Raw genomic sequence first — 21988 nt, forward strand, 5'->3', positions numbered from 1 at the left:
GTCTTTTTGACAGATTGCCCTCTCTGTCCTTCTAATAATTGAGTCCCCTACCACCAGAACCTGTCTTTCCTTTCCCTTGCTCCCGCCCTCACTGGAGGAATTCTTCCCCTGACAGCTAGGAGCTCCCTCTGCTCCAGCAACGCCGGTCCCTGACTGGTTTCCCCAACATCATGTAACAGGGCGTATTTATTGGGGTGCTCCAGCCCAGGACTGGCCTCCTTGCCTTGATCCCTTCCTAACTGTCATCCAACTACTCTTCTCTGATGCCTGCGCCCTTGTATCTCTGCCCTCCTCTGTGCAGGCCCCTGCCTGCACCTGATGGGTATGTTCCCAGCTCTCCTTCAGTATGGAGATTCTTCTCAGTGTTGCCAGCTGCTTCCCTAGATTCAGGATCTGAGCTTCCAGGGAAGCAATGTGCTTACATTTTGTGCAACTGTAATTGCCATTGATCGCCTGATCGAGGAACGTATACATGCCACAAGATGTACACCGAATCGCATCTCCACACCCGCCGGGCATTGTACCCACTATCTACTCTAATGGGGATTTAGAAATTTAACTTTGTCCTTTGTAGCTGTTTTCTAGCTTCCTGACTCTAATTCTCAGGTACTCTACAAACACTCTGAAACTCACACACAGGTACTTTACAACAATCGGGCACTCACGCTCAGGTACTCAGGCACTCACGTTCAGCACTCACATTCAGGCACTCACCCTCAGATACTCACGTTTAGGTACTCAGATCCTCATGCTCAGGTGCTCGGATACACACACTCAGGTGCTCAAGTACTCGCGCTCGGGTATTCACGCTCGGTGCTCAGGTACTCACGCTTGGGTTCTCATGCTCGGCACTCAGATACTCACACTCAGGTACTCAGGCACTCACGCTCAGGTACTCACACTCAGGTACTCAGATACTCATGCTCAGGTACTCAGATATTCATCCTCAGGTACTCGGTTACTCACCCTGGACTCATTTGGGGTCCAAGCTGTAGCCCCTCAAATTTCCAGACTACGACCCTGCCATAGATTGACAAAGCAGGCCAAGCTACTATAAATGTAGGGCCCACACTACGGGGGTTCAGGACACCATATTTTGCTAACTTATACTAGAGGACCTCCAGTAGCCCACAAATTTTTTTTGAGGGCAATGCCTAATTTTCACAGGGACTGGTATGGTGATTGTCTTTGGCCAAATAATGCAAACCTCGCTTCACGGGTACTATCGGATAGCTAAGACTATGGGGATTAACTACTTGCCCAATGACGGCTACAGTGCGGTCAGCTTCTTCTGGGAGGGCGTACAGGGAGGACCTCCCAGAATCGTGCTTCCCGCAGATTGTGGTAAAGGGCCAATGACAGGGGCCCTTTACCAGGTAATCGCTTCATCCAATGACGGACCGAACATTTGTCAACAAACCGCTGCATGACCAGTTCAGCTCTCTCATCGCACACCGTGCACACCGATCTGCACCATCCCTGCCTCATTCATGCCCACCTGTGCCTCATTCATGCCCATCCGTGCCTCATCAGTGCTCATTTGTGTCTCATCTGTGCTACATCAGTGTGTCCCTCATTATTCAGCCTGTGTCCAACATCATGCAGCCTGTGTCCCCGCTGTCATGCAGCCTGTGTCCCCCATCACGAAGCCTGTGTCCCCCATCATACAGCCTGTATCCCCCATCACGAAGCCTGTGTCCAAGCCATTACCCAGCCTGTGTCCCCATCACACAGCCTGTGTCTCCGCCGTCATCCAGCCTGTCCCCCATCACGTAGCCTGTGTCCCTGCCATCATCCAGCCTTGTCCCCCATCACGCAGCCTGTGTCCCCGCCATCAACCAGCCTGTCCCCCATCACGCAGCCTGTGTCTCTGCGCTGTTCACAATTGTGGGTTTTTTTTGGAGAGGAACTATAAATCCCAGCATGTACTTTTAGGCTCAGCTTCACAATTTTTTTTTTAGAGGAACTATAACTCCCAGCATTCCCTTTTAGGCTTGGCTCTGCTAACTCCTGGCTGTGTCTCTGCCCATTCAAACAGCGCATAGGGATGTTCACAATTGTACAAGTACTGTGGGGGGATAACACTGTGCACGGGGTTTTATTTGCCAAAAGCTCCAACTGTCAGGCACTGTCTGCGGGCGCATACGCAGTAGTACTGAATCATCCTGCCTAAAATTCCAACTCTCATGCACGGTGTTGGCGTTATCTGTGAACGGACATTGACATTCGTGCATACGCAGTAAGTAATTGCATTCTGCTGCCAAAAACTCCAACTCTCATGCACGGAGTTGGAGTTCTCTGTGAATGTGCCTTGACGTTTGCGCATGCTCAGTAGCAGCAACTTGCTCAGATCCCAAACCGGAAGTGACACGGCTTGGAAATTTCGGCAGGACATCGGTGTAACGTGAGAAAACCATACCTGGTGAAAATTCCGTACCCACGTCACTTCCTGTCAGAAACGTAATGGAACAGCTGAGCAGCGTAGCAGTGCGCATGCTCACAGTTCCGGATATGTCATTGCACAGCTGAGGAGCTCACTAGTGCGCTATGATCTCGGCTCCGTGATTTAGATTTCATACACCCGCCGCTTTTACATTTAGTAGCCAAGGTCAGGGAAGTGACAGGGTTAGGAGCGTAGATGACTCATGTTGCAGCCGAGCTGTTTTAATGTAACAGCTGATGTGGTGTAACGTTATAACACACTACCGTCAAAATTCCATACCCTCCGAGCATGCGCACTAGTGAGCTCCTCAGCTGTTGAATGACGTAGGTGCACCGGAAGTGGCGAGGGTATGGAATTTTTACGGGTATGGTTTTTTCACGGAACACCGGTGTAACGTGAGAAAACCATACCTCGTGAAAATTCCATACCCACGTCACTTCCTGTCAGAAACAGCTGAGCAGCATAGCAGAGCTCATGCTCACAGCTCCAATTACGTCATTGAACAGCTGATGAGTTTAGCATTACGCATGCTCGGAGGGTATGGAATGTTCACGGTAGTGTGTTGTAACGTTACACCGTCTCAGCTGTTGCGGCGGTTACATTAAAACAGCTTGGCTGCAACATGAGTCATCTCCGCTCCTATCCCTGTCACTTCCCTGATCTCGGCTAGTAAATGTAAAAGCGGCGGCGGGTGTATGAAATCTAAATCACGGCGATGTCGGCTCCGTGATCCGCTTTTACATTTAGTAGCCAAGATCAGGGAAGTGACAGGGATAGGAGCGGAGATGACTCATGTTGCAGCGGAGATGTTTTAATGTGGTGATGCGGTGTAACGTTATAACACACTACCGTGAACATTCCATACCCTCTGAGCATGCGCACTAGTAAGCTCCGCAGCTGTTCACTGACGTAGGTGCTGACATAGGTGCACCGGAAGTGACGAGGGTATGGAATTTTTATGGGTATGGTTTTTTCACGGAACACCGGCAATACAGGCAAGCTGCAGATACAAAATTGGCCACACGATGGCAGTGTTTCCCGGCAATACAGCCAAGCTGCAGTAACAAAATTGGCCACACGGCGGCAGTGTTTCCTGGCAATGCAGACAAGTAGCATTTACAAAATTGGCCACACGTGGCAGTGTTTTCTGGCAATTGCCGAGCTGCAGTTACAACATTGACCACACGGTGGCAGTGTTTCCCAGGCATATAGGCGGTTGCAGTTACAAAATTGGCCACACGGTGGCAGTGTTTCCTGGCAATACAGCCGAGCTGCAGTTATAAAATTGGCCACACTGTGGTAGTGTTTCCCGGCAATACAGACGAGCTACAGTTACAAAATTGACCACACGGTGGCAGTGTTTCCCAGCAATACAGCCGAGCTGCAGATACAAAATTGGCCACACGGTGGCAGTGTTTCCCAGTAATACAGACGAGCTGCAGATACAAAATTGGCCACACGATGGCAGTGTTTCCCAGTAATACAGACGAGCTGCAGATACAAAATTGGCCACACGATGGCAGTGTTTCCCAGCAATACAGCCGAGCTGCAGTAACAAAATTGGCCACACGGCGGCAGTGTTTCCCGGCAATACAGCCGAGCTGCAGTTACAAAATTGGCCACACGGTGGCAGTGTTTCCCGGCAATACAGCCGAGCTGCAGTTACAAAATTGGCCACACGATGGCAGTGTTTCCCGGTAATACAGACGAGCTGCAGATACAAAATTGGCCACACGATGGCAGTGTTTCCCAGCAATACAGCCGAGCTGCAGTTACAAAATTGGCCACACGGTGGCAGTGTTTCCCGGCAATTGCCGAGCTGCAGTTACAACATTGACCACACGGTGGCAGTGTTTCCCAGGCATATAGGCGGTTGCAGTTACAAAATTGGCCACACGGTGGCAGTGTTTCCCAGGGATATAGGCGGTTGCAGTTTCAGAATTGGCCACACGGTGGCAGTGTTTACCGGCAATACAGCCGAGCTGCAGTTATAAAATTGGCCACACGGTGGCAGTGTTTCCCGGCAATACAGCCAAGCTGCAGATACAAAATTGGCCACACGATGGCAGTGTTTCCCAGTAATACAGATGAGCTGCAGTTACAAAATTGGCCACACGGTGGCAGTGTTTCCCGGCAATACAGCCGAGCTGCAGTAACAAAATTGGCCACACGGTGGCAGTGTTTCCCGGTAATACAGACGAGCTGCAGATACAAAATTGGCCACACGATGGCAGTGTTTCCCAGCAATACAGCCGAGCTGCAGTTACAAAATTGGCCACACGGTGGCAGTGTTTCCCGGCAATTGCCAAGCTGCAGTTACAACATTGACCACACGGTGGCAGTGTTTCCCAGGCATATAGGCGGTTGCAGTTACAAAATTGGCCACACGGTGGCAGTGTTTCCCAGGGATATAGGCGGTTGCAGTTTCAGAATTGGCCACACGGTGGCAGTGTTTCCCAGGGATATAGGCGGTTGCAGTTTCAGAATTGGCCACACGGTGGCAGTGTTTACCGGCAATACAGCCGAGCTGCAGTTATAAAATTGGCCACACGGTGGCAGTGTTTCCCGGCAATACAGCCAAGCTGCAGATACAAAATTGGCCACACGATGGCAGTGTTTCCCAGTAATACAGATGAGCTGCAGTTACAAAATTGGCCACACGGTGGCAGTGTTTCCTGGCAATACAGCCGAGCTGCAGTAACAAAATTGGCCACACGATGGCAGTGTTTCCCAGTAATACAGATGAGCTGCAGTTACAAAATTGGCCACACGGTGGCAGTGTTTCCCGGCAATACAGCCGAGCTGCAGTAACAAAATTGGCCACACGGTGGCAGTGTTTCCCGGTAATACAGACGAGCTGCAGTTACAAAATTGGCCACACGGTGGCAGTGTTTCCCGGCAATTGCCAAGCTGCAGTTACAACATTGACCACACGGTGGCAGTGTTTCCCAGGCATATAGGCGGTTGCAGTTACAAAATTGGCCACACGGTGGCAGTGTTTCCCAGGGATATAGGCGGTTGCAGTTTCAGAATTGGCCACACGGTGGCAGTGTTTCCCAGGGATATAGGCGGTTGCAGTTTCAGAATTGGCCACACGGTGGCAGTGTTTACCGGCAATACAGCCGAGCTGCAGTTATAAAATTGGCCACACGGTGGCAGTGTTTCCCGGCAATACAGCCAAGCTGCAGATACAAAATTGGCCACACGATGGCAGTGTTTCCCAGTAATACAGATGAGCTGCAGTTACAAAATTGGCCACACGGTGGCAGTGTTTCCTGGCAATACAGCCGAGCTGCAGTAACAAAATTGGCCACACGGTGGCAGTGTTTCCCAGCAATACAGACGAGCTGCAGATACAAAATTGGCCACACGGTGTGAGAGCTCTGAATCCTCCAAAATAAAGCACCACAGCAGGGGGTAAAAGGTATTTGGGAGAATTGCCACAACCAGACTTCCTGATGACGCTAATACAGCAAAATACATTGAGGTCGATTGCCGTCTGTTTAGCCGTGGACCGCAAGTGACGTCACTTCCAGAGATAGTGCCCTGTGAATAGTGAAGAGGAGGACCCCATAGCCACATATCTGCCTGATTGAGAGTGTTCTGAAACGTTTACAAGTGTTCACTAGCCAGAGTTTCAGCATGGATGGCTGAGAAAGGTCTGGTGAGTGAGGGACTAAGAGGGGAGCAGTGTGTGTTACCACCTGGCACTGCTTATGAAGAAGAGTCACTCATATCAGCACTTTTACTGAACACTGCATAGATTTTTAATGAAGAGACTTTTTTGCTGATTATTGATTTATTGATTTTTTTGGATTACTTAATGCACATTATTTAAATGAATTTATTTATTACCATAGAAAAGTTTTTTGCATAACAGATTTGTTTATATATGCTGCACATTATATATTGCACTTTATTTATGAACAATTTATTTAGCACAGATACACTTTATGCACAATATTTAGCACTTTATTAATATTATGGGATTCATTTGACACTGACACACCTTACTAGTATTTATTTATTACCTGAGCAGCGCTGACACTTTCATTTATTATCACTTTAGAACCAATCCTTCTTCTTCAGCTGCAGCTCATTGTCTTAATTTAATTCATTTATTTAATTTATTAATCTAATTTAAATTATATAACTCCATAAGCGCAGGTACCCATTTTTAGCTACTGTTTCCTGGCAATACAGCCGAGCTGCAGTTATAAAATTGGCCTCAGTGTGGCAGTGTTTCCCAGCAATTTAGGTGGCTGCAGTTACAAAATTGGCCACACAGTGGCAGTGTTTTCCAGCAATATAGGCAGCTGCAGTTACAAAATTGACCACACGGTAGCAGTGTTTCCCAGCAATTTAGGTGGCTGCAGTTACAAAATTGACCACACGGTGGCAGTGTTTCCCAGCAATTTAGGTGGCTGCAGTTACAAAATTGACCACACGGTGGCAGTGTTTCCCAGCAATACAGACGAGCTGCAGTTATAGAATTGGCCACACGGTGGCAGTGTTTTCCAGCAATACAGACGAGCTGCTGTTACAACATTGACCACACGATGGCAGTGTTTCCCAGTAATACAGATGAGCTGCAGTTACAAAATTGGCCACACGGTGGCAGTGTTTCCCGGCAATACAGCCGAGCTGCAGTAACAAAATTGGCCACACGGTGGCAGTGTTTCCCGGTAATACAGACGAGCTGCAGATACAAAATTGGCCACACGATGGCAGTGTTTCCCGGCAATTGCCAAGCTGCAGTTACAACATTGACCACACGGTGGCAGTGTTTCCCAGGCATATAGGCGGTTGCAGTTACAAAATTGGCCACACGGTGGCAGTGTTTCCCAGGGATATAGGCGGTTGCAGTTTCAGAATTGGCCACACGGTGGCAGTGTTTCCCAGGGATATAGGCGGTTGCAGTTTCAGAATTGGCCACACGGTGGCAGTGTTTACCGGCAATACAGCCGAGCTGCAGCTTCTTCTTCAGCTGCAGCTCATTGTCTTAATTTAATTCATTTATTTAATTTATTAATCTAATTTAAATTATATAACTCCATAAGCGCAGGTACCCATTTTTAGCTACTGTTTCCTGGCAATACAGCCGAGCTGCAGTTATAAAATTGGCCTCAGTGTGGCAGTGTTTCCCAGCAATTTAGGTGGCTGCAGTTACAAAATTGGCCACACAGTGGCAGTGTTTTCCAGCAATATAGGCAGCTGCAGTTACAAAATTGACCACACGGTAGCAGTGTTTCCCAGCAATTTAGGTGGCTGCAGTTACAAAATTGACCACACGGTGGCAGTGTTTCCCAGCAATTTAGGTGGCTGCAGTTACAAAATTGACCACACGGTGGCAGTGTTTCCCAGCAATACAGACGAGCTGCAGTTATAGAATTGGCCACACGGTGGCAGTGTTTTCCAGCAATACAGACGAGCTGCTGTTACAACATTGACCACACGGTGGCGGTGTTTCCCAGCAATATAGGTGGCTGCAGTTACAAAATTGGCCACACGGTGGCAGTGTTTCCTGGCAATACAGCCGAGCTGCAGTTACAAAATTGGCCACACGGTGGTAACTGCAGCTCGGCTGTATTGCTGGGAAACACTGCCACCATGTGGCCAATTTTGTAACTGCAGCTCGGCTGTATTGCCAGGAAACACTGCCACCGTGTGGACAATTTTGTAACTGCAGCTCGGCTGTATTGCTGGGAAACACTGCCACCGTGTGGTCAATTTTGTAAGCATACAATTGTGTCACCTGAGCTGGAGTTTCAGTCCAGGAAGTAATTGCTGACCCTGAATGCTATATGAACAGAGATGGCTCCATCCACCCAATGAATACAATGTCAGGAGGAGTACTGTGATATCTTTAGGAGGTTATAAATATTTAGAAATGTCACAAGGACATACATGCACCTAACATGAAAAAATACATTCTGATTCTGGGTCCACTTTGAAGCGACTCACTAAAAAGAAGGCAAGCCTAAAAAAAATAAAATACTTCCCACTCCATGCTACCGAGCTCCTTTGTCTTTATTTAGCATCCAGCACACTTCCAGGAGTGCGCCCCCTGCTGTTCTTGTTGTCTTCTGGCTCTTGCACCATTAAAAGTCACAGTAGTGACATCGGGGCCAATGGAAGGGGTGGCACAGTGTCGCAGGGTACCTGGAAGTATGCCGGATTTGGTGACATAGGGGCCAATGGAAGGGGTGGAAGCGTCTTCAGCAAGCTTATCTTTTGCAGACAGCGGAGTTCAGTGGCGCCCCCCAAGGTAAGTAATAATGATTTTCTTTACAGGCTGAATTTGGCTGCATTTTGTTAACCTCCTGGCGGCCCTTTAAGTGGGTGTCAGCATTGGGAGGTGGCTTCCCGATTACACAATTGCTGTGATTAGCTGTCACAGTGGTCACACAATTGGAAGTTCATCCCCGTGGCTCCCGATCACAAAGAGAGATTGGGAGCTGTCAGTGACAGCTCAGTCAGGGTACTGGGAGAACACAGCGAGTGTGTGCTCAGCACAGAATCAGAGCTGCAAGGACGCACATGTAGGGTGGCTTGGCCTTGTGTAGCCGGTGGAATGCCATGGAGTTCTGTGATCAGAGGGGAGCTGAACGTGTGACCCCCCCCTCCCCCATTCATGTTTACCGCACACCTCCAGCTTCAGAGGTCAGATGCTGGCGGAGCACAGAGCACATTTGTAAAATACATAAATGTGTATTTTTTTCTTTTTACAGGGCATTCCTCAGATATTTTAAGTCCCCATTTTCACTTTGTAGCACGTTGTTGCACTATGCGCATAGGGCGGCCAATTTACACCAATCAGCCATACATTTATAACCACTGAGAGGTTCAATGAATACCATTGGTTATCTTGTTACAGCGACATCTGACAATTTGGTGGGATTTATTAGGCAGCAGGTAAACATGTTGTCCCTGAAGTTGATGTGTTGAAAGCAATAAAATGGGTATCACAGTTTGCTGTGTATGGAGCTGTGAAGCCGCAGACCAGTCAAGGTGCTCATGCTGACCCATCTCCACAGACAAAAGTGTCTACAATGGGCATGTGAGCATCAGAACTGGACCACAGCGCAATGTAAAAGAAAATGTGATCCATCAGACCAGGCCACCTTCTTCCATCATGTGGATGGCCTGGGTTGTGTGTGCGTCACTTGCCTACCTGGGAAAGAGGTGGCACCAGGATGCAGTATGGGAAGAAGGTAAGGTGGCAGAGGCTGTGCGATGCTTTGTTCCGTTCTGCAGGGAATCCCTGGGTCCTGCAATTCATGTAGATGTTACTTTATATATACGACTTACCTAAACATTGCTGCTGACCAATACACCCCTTCATGGAAAGGGTATTCAATGATGGCAGTGGCCCCTTTCTGCAGGATAATGTGGTTGAAGAATGGTATGAGAAAGACAGAAGTCTTTGTTAGAAAGTTTTTGTATGTTTAATTAAGAAATCATTTATAGCAGAGAGGGATTTGAGACTGAATGAGAGGGAGAGCCTGCTTGTGTCTGTCCAGATTCCTCACCCCCTCCCTTCATGTTTGTGTAGAAAGGGAGGCCGAGAAATGATTGTGCCTGTCTGTGAAGCCTGTGAACATCTGAGAAATGAGTCATATACTCTAACATGTGATGTTTAAAAGAAGGTGATGTGAAAAAACTTTGCAAGGTAAAGGAAGTTTTTTTATATATGTAGCGCCCTCCTAGGTCAGGTGCTGTAAATGAGGTAAATTTAGTTGTTGGCTCGCTGTTAGAAGTGGAGACATGATTGTGTTTTTCCTTCTCTGAGTTCTGTAGATGCCGGCTTCCCTGTCTCCCCTGTCTTTCCAGAACTTTATAGAAACATAGTAAGCAGGAGAGGGCGGAGTCTAAACTGGTCCTGAATACAGCCCCAGCCAATCCCTGGATGAGAAGAATGGCCATCAGAAATACTGGAATATGGGAAATACCAAACATTTGTGTGATGATTGGTACTCATGTAAGAGCCCATTCACACTAGCACGACTTGTGAGGCGACTTGTGTAGCCCCAGGTCGCTTGACATAACAAAAGCAATGTTAATCAATCAGTGCCGTCTTAATTGGCACTACTGAAGTCGCTCCGACTTCAGAAAAGGGTCCTGTACTACTTTGAGGCGACCTGTGATCCGACTGTCCCATATACTTCAATGGGAGTCGCCTCCTTATCTTAATTGACACGACTTGTTATCAGACTTTCCAGGAAGAAGAAAGAGATTAGCCAGGCATTCCCCACAGACAAAGTCGCCTGTCTCTTCAAAGTAGTGCACAAGTCTCTTCCAAGTCTCTAAACAAGTCTCTTGAGGTCACGGGGCGACTTTCTGGTCGTGGTAGTGTGAACCGGCTCTGTTCCCGATAACAAAACCCATACTTTGTTGTGCAGTTTGCGTCAATACAAAATGAATGGGCACAAATCGCACTGCAAAGAATCGCATGTGATTCAAACAGGAATGTAGTTCGATTCTTGTCCCAATCACAAGCAATTTCCCCCACCGCTCCTGTGTGTGTATAGAAAGGGAAAAACGCCATCTAGTGGGCAGTTTAAGAAATTATAGAACGCACAGTACATATCTGGCCACATGCAAAATAATCTACATAGGTGTCCCGGTCCGCCGATAATAGGAAATAAGGGCTGCTGGAGGTGCTCACAGGGTTGGAGGAGATGTAGAGATGGTCCACCCCAAAGCTGACATCACTTCCACCGGTATTGATGAGTACTTGACTGTAAGTATCAGTACTCGTACTCGCTTAAAAAAACGGTATTGGTACAACCCTATGATCAGTGATAATGACTATACACTGTCACTGTACTAACCGGCTGGGAAGGGGTTAAGATCGAGGGGCAATCAAAGGGTTAACTGTGTGCCTAAGAATGTGTTAAAGTAGAACTATAGGCAAAACTTTCTTTCTCATTTTGAATAGAGTAAGAAAGGGTGATAACTCCTGTCAGATTGTTTTTTGCCATCTGTGCCCCATTTGGGGGGGGGGGATTTACTTTCACTTCCTGTCCCAGAGCCAAACAGGAAGTGAGATAAAATACATGCAAATGAAGGGAGTTCCTTGGGGACAACCCAAAATTTAGGATTTTTATTACATTCAATGATAATGGTAAACAGGAAAAACAAAGAGGGTGACTCTCCCTAATGGGGACACAGGCAGCAATAAAAACTTACAGGGGTGCTAATCCCTCTCCCTCTATATAAAGCTAAAAAAAGTTTTGCCTTTAGTTATAAATTAATGTGTCTAATGTGTTCTGATTGTTACTATAAATCAATGTGTTTCTTTTCCATGCTTTGCAGGGAGAAGGAACAAAGAGATCATTCCCACTGTGCAGGGCCCGGTTTTGATGACAGAGCTCTGGGCTGTGATTGGACACAACTGACATGCTGTGTCTAATCACAGTGGGGGTTGGGACTTGGATGCACACGCACGCCTCCTAAAACCCTGAAGAGGCCAGCAATGTACAAGTACATCGCTCTGCATGCACGGGTTGCCTGTTCGATGTACATTGCGGGCAGGACATCCATAAGCAGTACAATCTGTTATTTGTAGGAACCATGCCTAATTAAGTAATTGTACGAGTGTGATCTCTCGGTTATTTGTAGGAACCATGCCTGATGAAGTAACTGTATGAGTGTGAGCTCTGTTATTTGTGGGAGCCATGCCTGATGAAGTCATTGTATGAGTACAATCTCTCAGTTATTTGTAGGAACCATGCCTGATGAAGTAACTGTATGAGTATGATCTCTCAGTTATTTGTAGGAACCATGATTGATGAAGTCATTGTATGAGTACGATCTCTCAGTTTTTTGTAGGAACCATGCCTAATTAGTAATTGTATGAGTATGATCTCTCATTTATTTGTAGGAACCATGCCGGATGAAGTCATTGTACAAGTAGGATCTCTCAGTTATTTGTAGGAGCCATGCTTGATTAAGTCATTGTATTAGTATGATCTCTCAGGTATTTGTAGAAACCATTCATAAGTAATTGTATGACTATGATCTCTCAGTTATTTGTAGGAACCATGCCTGATGAAGTCATTGTATGAGTATGATCTCAGTTATTTGTAGGAGCGATGCCTGATGAAGTCATTGTATGAGTACGATCTCTCAGATATTTGTAGGAGCCATGCCTGATGAAGTCATTGTATGAGTATGATCTCAGTTATTTGTAAGAGCGATGCCTGATGAAGTCATTGTATGAGTATGATCTCAGTTATTTGTAGGAGCCATGCCTGATGAAGTCATTGTATGAGTACTATCTCTCAGTTATTTGTAGGAGCCATGCTTGATGAAGTCATTGTATTAGTACAATCTCTCAGGTATTTGTAGGAGCGATGCCTGATGAGGTCATTGTACGAGTATGATCTCTCAGTTATTTGTAGGAACCATGCCTGATGAAGTCATTGTTTAAGTATGACCTCTCAGGTATTTGTAGGAACCATGCCTGATGAAGTCATTGTATGAGTACGATCTCTGAGTTATTTGTAGGAGCCATGCCTGATGAAGTCATTGTAAGAGTACAATCTCCCAGTTATTTGTAGGAACCATGCCTGATTAAATCATTGTATGAGTACAATCTCTCAGTTATTTGTAGGAACCATGCCCGATGAAGTCATTGTATGAGTACAATCTCCCAGTTATTTGTAGTATCCATGCCTGATGAAGTCATTGTATGAGTACGATCTCCCAGTTATTTGTAGCAACCAAGCCAGATGAAATCATTGTACGAGTATGATCTCTCAGTTATTTGTAGGAACCATGCCTAATAAGTCATTTTATGAGTATGATCTCTCAGTTAATTGTAGGAACCATGCCTGATGAAGTCATTGTATGAGTACGATCTCTCAGTTATATGTAGAAACCATGCCTGATGAATTCATTGTACGAGTGCGATCTCTTAGTTATTTGTAGGATCCATGCCTGATTTAAGTCAATTAAGGAGTGGATTTCTAAAATAAATTGTTGGAAGACTGTGACAAGCATTCATTCCACCAAATTCTTGATATAGTCACCGGGCTTTCCTATGATCGTCAGCTCCATCTAGTGACCACAATGCAGTTTTCCTGAAATACCAGAATCAGGAAGAATAGTGCAACATGGCCTTATGGTCACTAGGTGGAGCCTGGAGCCTTTCTATGATCTGGAGAAAGATCATAGAAAATCACTGTATGGAGTCAAATTCAACCAACATTTGTCAAGGATGGATGATAGCTTCTCACATTCTTCCAACTTTTTTTTTTTAAGTGTTTGTAAAGCTTACACCAAAAAATATACTCAGCTAATGAAAGGTAATGACACGTTTATTTTTCTCCTGCTATCAATGGCCAACACGGTACAACACTTCATCCATATCTTTGGTGATCTCCTTATGAAGTGTTTCTTACATGATGAAGATCAGCCATGGAGTATATCTGAGGTGTATATCAGAGTGTGCTTCTACCCCACATGAGAGCTGTGATGTCCAGCAACATTCATATAGAAGACATTTCCCGTACTCAAGGCATTAATACAAACCGAGGGTTGTGTGGGATCCCTGATGTACAGGAAGACAGGACTTCAGTGAGGAACAATTCCCTCACTCAGGACAGGAAAGTGGCTTCTCCCCTGTGTGCAATCTCTGATGTGTGTTAAGATTGGACTTAACTGAAAAACATTTACCACACTCAAGACAGGAATACGGCTTCTCCCCTGTGTGAGATCTCTGATGTGTGTTAAGATTGGACTTCACTGAAAAACTTTTCCCACACTCATGACAGGAATATGGCTTTTCCCCCATGTGAGATCTCTGATGTGCGTAAAGACTAGAATTACGTGAAAAACATTTTCCACACTCAGGACAGGAATACGGCTTCTCCCCCATGTGAGATCTCTGATGTGTGTAAAGACTGGAATTACGTGAAAAACATTTCCCACACTCAGGACAGGAATACGACTTCTGTCCTGTGTGAGATCTCTGATGTGTTTTAAGATTGGATTTATTTGAAAAACATTTCCCGCACTCAGAACAGGAAAGTGGCTTCTCCCCCGTGTGCAATCTCTGATGTGTGTAAAGACTGGACTTTCTTGAAAAAAATTTCCCGCACTCAGGACAGGAATAAGGCTTCTCCCCTGTGTGAGATCTCTGATGTGTGTAAAGATTGTACATCTGTGAGAAACATTTCCCGCACTCAGGACAGGAAAGTGACTTCTCCCCTGTGTGAGATTTCTGATGTCTGTAAAGATGGGAAATATGTGAAAAACATTTCCTGCACTCAGGACAGGAATACGGCTTCTCCCCTGTGTGACATCTTTTATGCACATTAAGACCAGATTTAAAAGAGAAAGACTTCCCACACTCAGTACAGGAAAACCTCTTATCAATTGGCAGGACAGCACTGTCCCTCACAGTCTTAGGCTCCTCAGGATAAGAGGAATACGATGGTCCATCTACACTGTGTGGTGTCGGATGGACATTTGAGGTAGCCGGGTTTTCTCCTGGACTATACTGTGTGATGTCCTCATCTTCTACTTTACAGTCTGGAGACAAAGTGAGACAATCCTCTGAGGTTTTCCTCATCTCCCGTCCATCTACTAAAATAGAAATACAAAGATTATTACTAGACATCAGCAGATTGGTTCCCCTAAACCAGGACTCCGCCCACATCAGACAGCTTTGTCTCTGAGGATCTTACAATTCCTCCTCAAGGTAACTAGTAAATGGGTCCTCTGATCTCCTACCAGTTCATTTCTTTATTAATGGACCTTAGTCAGAGAGTGAGGAAACAATGAGAACTGTCTTTTATAGGAGTGACAGTGATGAGGGGATTATAGGACGAGTGTCCCCTCCCCCTCTATCACTCATTGCTATCTTCCCAACACAAGAAGTCCCGCACTTCCTTATTTAGTCCATGATTTAGTCATGAATAACAGCAGAGCTGAACCCCACCAGAGGTTAGAGAGTGAAAATGAGGGGAGAACAATAGAGTTGGGCGGACGGTTTAGGCCGAGCAAAAGTTTGGACCGAACATCGCCTGTTCACCTGTTCGCAAAAGAACAGATTTTGCAGATCGTTCAGCAGGTGTTCACCCCACTAAATGCCCTGCAATGCACTGAGCGCTGCACTGTGCATTCTAAGCCCTGATTGGGCAAAGCTTTGCCCAATCAGGGCACAGTGAATAGCTGGTTGTTAAGGAGAAAGGCCAGGAAGCCAGCCGCCGCGTCCATAACAACTGATAAGTCATCAGCTGTCAATGGACTTCCTTACTGACAGCTGAATAAGAAAAATACATTCCGGCAATAAAAGGAAAAAAAAAAGCGTAGGGGTCTTACCTGGTATGGATTTTAATGGGAACCCCACAGCAAAATAAAGAAAAACAATGTGGGGTACCCCCAAAATACATACTAGACCCTTATCCGAGCATAAAGTCTGGCAGGATAGGAAAGGGGGGGGACAAGTGAGCGCCCCAACCTCCATAACCCTACCAGGCCACATGCCCTTAACATGGGGGATGGGTGCTTTGGGGAAGAGGGGGCTCTGCCCCCCCTCCACCCCAAAGCACCTTGTCCCCATGTTGATGACAAAGGTCTCTTCCCCACAACCCTGTCCAGTGGTTGTGGGAGTCTGCCGGCAAGGGGCTTATCAGAATCTGGAAGCCCCCTTTAACAAGGGGACCCCCAAATCCCAACCTGCCCATGTGAATGAATATGGGGTACATGGTACCCCTACCCATTCACCAAATATGTGTAAAAATAAATAAAATCAGGAGGCAGTTTTCCTTTGTTTTTTTGTTTTTTAAAGTGTTCCCCGGGGTAAATCCATCGTTAATCATGACGCCACCGCCGGACTGGAAAAACAAAATCAGGGTTCATACACATTTTCACCAATAAATATTCCATGATTTATGACACGTAAATATTCATGACCTAAAGTTACATGAAATGTCTATGTATACATGTTAAATAAGAAGAAAATCCATGTCACACCCAGCATATTTTTACTAAAATAAATGACAATCTTGGTAGTGTACAGTACCTCTGCAGTTAGGTTTTCGTTTCTGGATACAGCGTGACTCAAAATGGTCCCTTGTTTTACAGTGTATGAGATGGAAGCACCGCTGCTGCAGCTTGGGTGAAAAAGCCAGCGATCGGATTGGAAGCGGTCAAGCACACAGCTGCAGACTGGTGCTTTGCACCTTTAGCGTGGCTAGACAGCGCTGCCTCTCCCATGTTCGAAATGTCAAACGTTTTAGCAGACATGATACAGGAGGTGGACAGAGGCTGCGGACATGGTAGAAGAGATGGTCAGAGACTGCAGACATGATACAAGAGATGGTCAGAGACTGCGGACATGATACAAGAGATGGTCAGAGACTGCAGAGATGATAAAAGAGATGGTCAGAGACTGCGGACATGATACAAGAGAAGGTCAGAGACTGCGGACATGATACAAGAGATGGTCAGAGACTCCGGACATGATACAAGAGATGGTCAGAGACTGCGGACATGATACAAGAGATGGTCAGAGACTGCGGACATGATACAAGAGAAGGTAAGAGACTGCGGACATGATACAAGAGGTGGTCAGAGACTGCGGACATGATACAAGAGATGGTCAGAGACTGCGGACATGATACAAGAGGTGGTCAGAGACTGCGGACATGATACAAGAGATGGTCAGAGACTGCGGACATGATACAAGAGGTGGTCAGAGACTGCGGACATGATACAAGAGGTGGTCAGAGACTGCGGACATGATACAAGAGATGGTCAGAGACTGCGGACATGATACAAGAGAAGGTAAGAGACTGCGGACATGATACAAGAGGTGGTCAGAGACTGCGGACATGATACAAGAGATGGTCAGAGACTGCGGACATGATACAAGAGGTGGTCAGAGACTGCGGACATGATACAAGAGATGGTCAGAGACTGCGGACATGATACAAGAGATGGTCAGAGACTGTGGACATGATACAAGAGAAGGTCAGAGACCGCGGACATGATAGAAGATAGAAGAGCACTAGGGGGGTCGGAGAGCACAGGGGAAGCAGAGAGCACTGGAGGAGCTGAAGGGCACGGGGGAGGGGGACTGGAGAGAATTAAGGGCTCTTTCACACGGGCGTTCCTTTTTTTTTGCCCGATCAGGTCCTTTTTTTTTTTTGTAACGGACACGGATGACACTTGTGTCATCCGGTCCGTATGTCCGTTTTTCATCCCATCCGTTTGCGGATGAAAAACTGACATAATGCATGTCTATGTAAATACGGATGTCTGCGGATGACACCACTGACATCCGTTTTTGCTTCAGTTCCGTTTTTTGAAAGGAAGAAAAAATAGGGTTCTCCTCCGTTCAAAAAAACTGAACTGAACTGAACTGACAAAAAACGGATGTCAGAGGATGATCATCCGATGACATCCGTATTTACATAGAGATACATTATGTCCGTTTTTCATCCGCAAACGGATGGGATGAAAAACGGACATACGGAACCCCCGTGTGAAAGAGCCCTAAGGGGGGTTTGGAAAGCATTGCAGGGAGTTGGAAGGCGCAGGGGGGTGGAGAGCCCTGGGGGGAGGGGCAGGCAGGGAAAACCAGGGGGATGGAGAGCATAGGGGGAGAAGGGGAACTGGAGAGCACTGTCTGGGGGGAACTGGAAATCACTGAGGGGGGAGCCAGGGAGCACAGGGGGGTGGAGAGCACTGGGGGAGCCAGAGAGAATGGGGGGGATGAAAAGCACTGTGAGGAGCTGAAGAGCACGGGGGGGGGGGGCTGAGAGCACGGGGGGAGGTTAAGAACACTGGGGGGGCTAAAGAGCACTGGGGTGGTGGGGTTAATAGCACTAAGGGGGTGGGGTTAATAGCACTGAGGGGGGGTTTAATAGCACTGAGGGGGGGCAGCAAGGGAAGTTGTCCTGCAGCCGCTGAGAGGAGGAGTAACAGGCATTCAGCGACAGCATGAGGAATATGGAAAGTTCAATTCATCTATATGCAGCTGTCCCATCCCATCCCCCTCCTATCCAGCACACAAACGAGACCCCTCGGGCACTCTCACTGACCTTCTTCCTGCCTCTGGAGCTGCCTTCTTCACACGGAGATGCGGGCGGCCCGGCGGACACCGGCCTGACACCCCCCAGTGAGCGCGCCCTCCCTCCCCGCTGGTATGCCCCTGGGAGCGGGACAGTAAGTGCACTATTTCTTGGTTTCAGGTTTAGGCGGATCAATCCGCCGCAGAGTTCCCAGCCTGTCACGGTCTATTCATATTGAAGAGGCCGGTGTCAAGGCTTCAGCTGTGCAGTGCGCTGCGGCTGATTAATCCGCCTAAACCCGGAACAGAGAAAATAGTCCACTTACTGTCCCCCGCTCCCACGGAATACAAGGACAAGAAATATTTTCTAAATTAAATAGTTGCACAAAATTCCATGACTTTTCCAAAACTTAGGGGGGTTTACTCATTTTCCATGACTTTTCCAGGATTTTCATGACCCTACGAACCCTGGAAAATAAAAATGATCCGCTGTTAACTAAGGAAAACTGACAAATGCCTGGCTTGCTGTTTGACAGTTCTTATATAGGTAAGGGGCAGAGCCACCTGGCAATGTCACCTGGTCACACAGTCCCCCTTGTGATGCCACCGACCGATGCATGCTGGGTTGTTGATGTTACAAGGGGCGGAGCCACCAGGTGACGTCATAAGGTGGCTCCACCCCTTAGCTATATAAGAACTGTCAAACGGCAAGCCAGGCATTTGGCGGTTTGTCTTAGTTGACAGCGGATCTTTTTTTTTTTTTTTTTTCTTTTTCGAGTCCAGCGATGGAGTCGGTGTTGTGATTGACAATGGATTTACATCTGGGGGGCACTGTTTTTTTATTTTTATTAAAGCAATTGTCAAAAACTGTCTACTCATTCACATGGGGGGGACCAGGATCTGGGGGCTTTCTTGTTAAAGGGGGCTTCCAGATTCCGATAAGCCACCTGCCAGGGTTGTGGGGAGCAGGCTCTTGTCCCCAGCAACATGGGGGTGGGTGCAGAGCCCCCTTGCCCCAAACTCCCCCCCCCCCTATGTTGAGGGTCATGTGGTCTAGTATGGTTTAGGAGGAGTGACGCTCACTTGTTCCCCCTTTATTGACTTGCTGGGCTGCATGCTGGAATAATGGTATAGTATGGATTAGGGGGGGGGACCCCCACTCCGTTTCCTTTTAATGTTGTTCTATTGCCGGCAATGGTATTGTATTGTCAGCAATTTAAAGTGGTTGTAAAGGCAGAAGGTGCATTCTATGCGTTAGATAAAAAGCCTTGTGTGTGCAGCAGCCTCCCTCAGCCCCCATAAAACTTACCTGAGCCCCATCTCGATCCAGCTAGGTTGCAGGAGTGTCTCAGCTGTCTGAGACTCCCCCATCCTCAATGGCTGAGACGGCAACGTGGCCTATTGGCTTCTCCGCTGTCAATCAAATTTAGTGAGCCAATGAGGAGGGGGGGGGGGTGGTGCCGGGCTGTGGCTCCGTGTCTGAATGAACCCAGGGAGCTGCAGCTTGGCTTAGGTTCCCCCACATCCAGCTGCTTGCTGTGGGGGCACTTCTCAGGAGGGAGGGGCCAGTAGTGCCAAACAGGGACCTAAGAAGAGGAGTATCTGGTCTGCTCTGTGCAAAACCAACTGCACAAAGGAGGTCAGTATAATGTTTGGTATTTTTAACAAAAATGAAAAACGAGATTTTAGTATCACTTTAAATGTGAACTGACTCGTTTTTATCCTTATAAATATCATTATTGCTGCAGCAGGTTCTATACATGGTACAGATGTGCCACTTTACAGGCAGACTAAGGGAATGATGTAATGTACAACATAGAGTATATAATGCAAGGGCCAACAGTATGTCATGTACAACATAAATGATACAGTGTAAAGGTCAGGAGTCAAAATATTGGTATTCAGTAATCAGAGGAATCATGTTCACATGAGACAAGTTGCAGAGGTCCCACACCGCTGCCTCCCATCTCCTGAGACTGCACTCAGTGACTTGGGTGTGAGACTATACAGACATATCCCTCCACCCGACACAGCCAGCAGACAACAGAGCAAGTAACCCCGGGAGAATTGTTCTGTCAGAGATCTTGCTAGACCCGGGCATGGGGAAGGAGACTCAAGATCAATTTCCCATGTGCCTAGGTCTAGTAACACCTATGGTGAAAATCAACATTATGCTTCCAGCTGAAACCCAGAATCTCCATAAATCCAGTCTAGAGACATAAATTGTGGCTGCAGCACAGAGAAGGAAGATTATCTGAGAGAAATACAGGATGGGGAACACAGCTCAGGAAAGTGACCAGGGTATTACAGGCTGATATCACCCAGTCCCCGCCCTACTCTGGACCAATCAGTGAGCAGTATGGGTGGAGGAATGTATTTAGTGTTAATGACCCACCTATGCTGATCTCTGTAGGAGTGTCCTCCTCTATAAATGTCCCCGTTATTCCATCCTCCTCCATAGACTGCTGATCATCCCTCACATACGTCTCTTCTTCTTCTGCTTTAATCTCAACTTTTATATCTATCAGATCTTCACCCTAAACCAAGAAAAAGAAATAACATTTAATTGGTAAACGATAAGCTCACATTATAATCCACACATCATCTTCACAATTTATGTTCTAAATGCTCCGTCCCACCAACCTTGTAACAGTGAGGGATGGTGTGACCTTCCTGTGTGGAATCCCGGGAATACAGAGGACGGGGACATCTCTCTGGTGGGTTCCTGGTATTAGGTGGCTCCATCATATCCTTGTGTCCTTCTGACAACTCCTCCATCACTCCATACTCCTCATCCTCCTCTTTATACTCTTCTTTAACAACAATATTATAATTCGAGAGGTTTCCACTCTGAAAGATATAATTAAACATTCATTGTAACAAACATGCTGTGTATAAATCAGAACTACCAATAATTGTCACTCATCTACCTGATGATGGTGAGGGATGGTGTGACCTTCTTGTGTGGAATCCCGGGAATACAGAGGACGGGGACATCTCTCTGATGGGTTTCTGTAGCTGGATGACTCCTCCATGGTGTCCTGGTACAGATCTTTGTGTTCCTTTAGAAACTCTGACTCCTCCATCACCCCATCCTCATCATCCTCCTCTTTTATCTCTTCTTTAACCTCAACTTTAGAATCTCTCAGGTTTCCACTCTGAATATATAATAAAAATGACATCAATGGTAACAATGCAGATAATGTACAAATCCTAATGATACTATCAGTGATTGTTCCTCATCTACCTGATGATGGTGAGGGATGGTGTGACCTTCCTGTGTGGAATCCCGGGAATACAGAGGACGGGGACCTCTCTCTGGTGGGTTCCCATTACTGGATCCATCTGTAGGAAACACACACACTGACTGAATACATTGTTTCTATGTGTTTATCAGATGATGGGGGATCTAGGTGGAGCCTCCGTACTGCTCTCTCCTTTACAATAAAGTCTCCTCTTACCCGGTGATGTGAGGGGCGGCTGATTCTCCATCATGACGTCCTTGTAGAGATCCTTGT

At 46.8% G+C, this 21988-nt stretch overlaps 3 protein-coding genes across 3 annotated transcripts in view; 2 read left to right on the forward strand and 1 right to left on the reverse strand.

Moving 5' to 3' along the window:
* LOC309550250 (uncharacterized protein) overlaps positions 1–21988 on the forward strand; it is a gene marked incomplete at both ends in the record, with an annotated part of 974848 nt that overhangs the window by 901678 nt on the left and 51182 nt on the right. The window lies entirely within an intron of this gene.
* LOC309549816 (uncharacterized protein) overlaps positions 1–21988 on the reverse strand; it is a gene marked incomplete at its 5' end in the record, with an annotated part of 247447 nt that overhangs the window by 209195 nt on the left and 16264 nt on the right. Inside the window, one exon of the mRNA XM_082250319.1 lies at positions 13766–14841. Within this exon, the coding sequence (XP_082106445.1) occupies positions 14043–14841 (799 nt within the window). The 3' untranslated portion in view covers positions 13766–14042. The remainder of the gene's footprint in view (positions 1–13765; positions 14842–21988) is intronic.
* LOC309549812 (uncharacterized protein) overlaps positions 1–21988 on the forward strand; it is a gene marked incomplete at its 3' end in the record, with an annotated part of 143307 nt that overhangs the window by 74729 nt on the left and 46590 nt on the right. The gene's annotated exons all lie outside the window — the stretch shown is intronic.

Source organism: Pelophylax lessonae (genome assembly GCF_965119305.1).
Source record: "Pelophylax lessonae genome assembly, chromosome: 3".
In the NCBI taxonomy this organism is placed as follows: domain Eukaryota; kingdom Metazoa; phylum Chordata; class Amphibia; order Anura; family Ranidae; genus Pelophylax; species Pelophylax lessonae.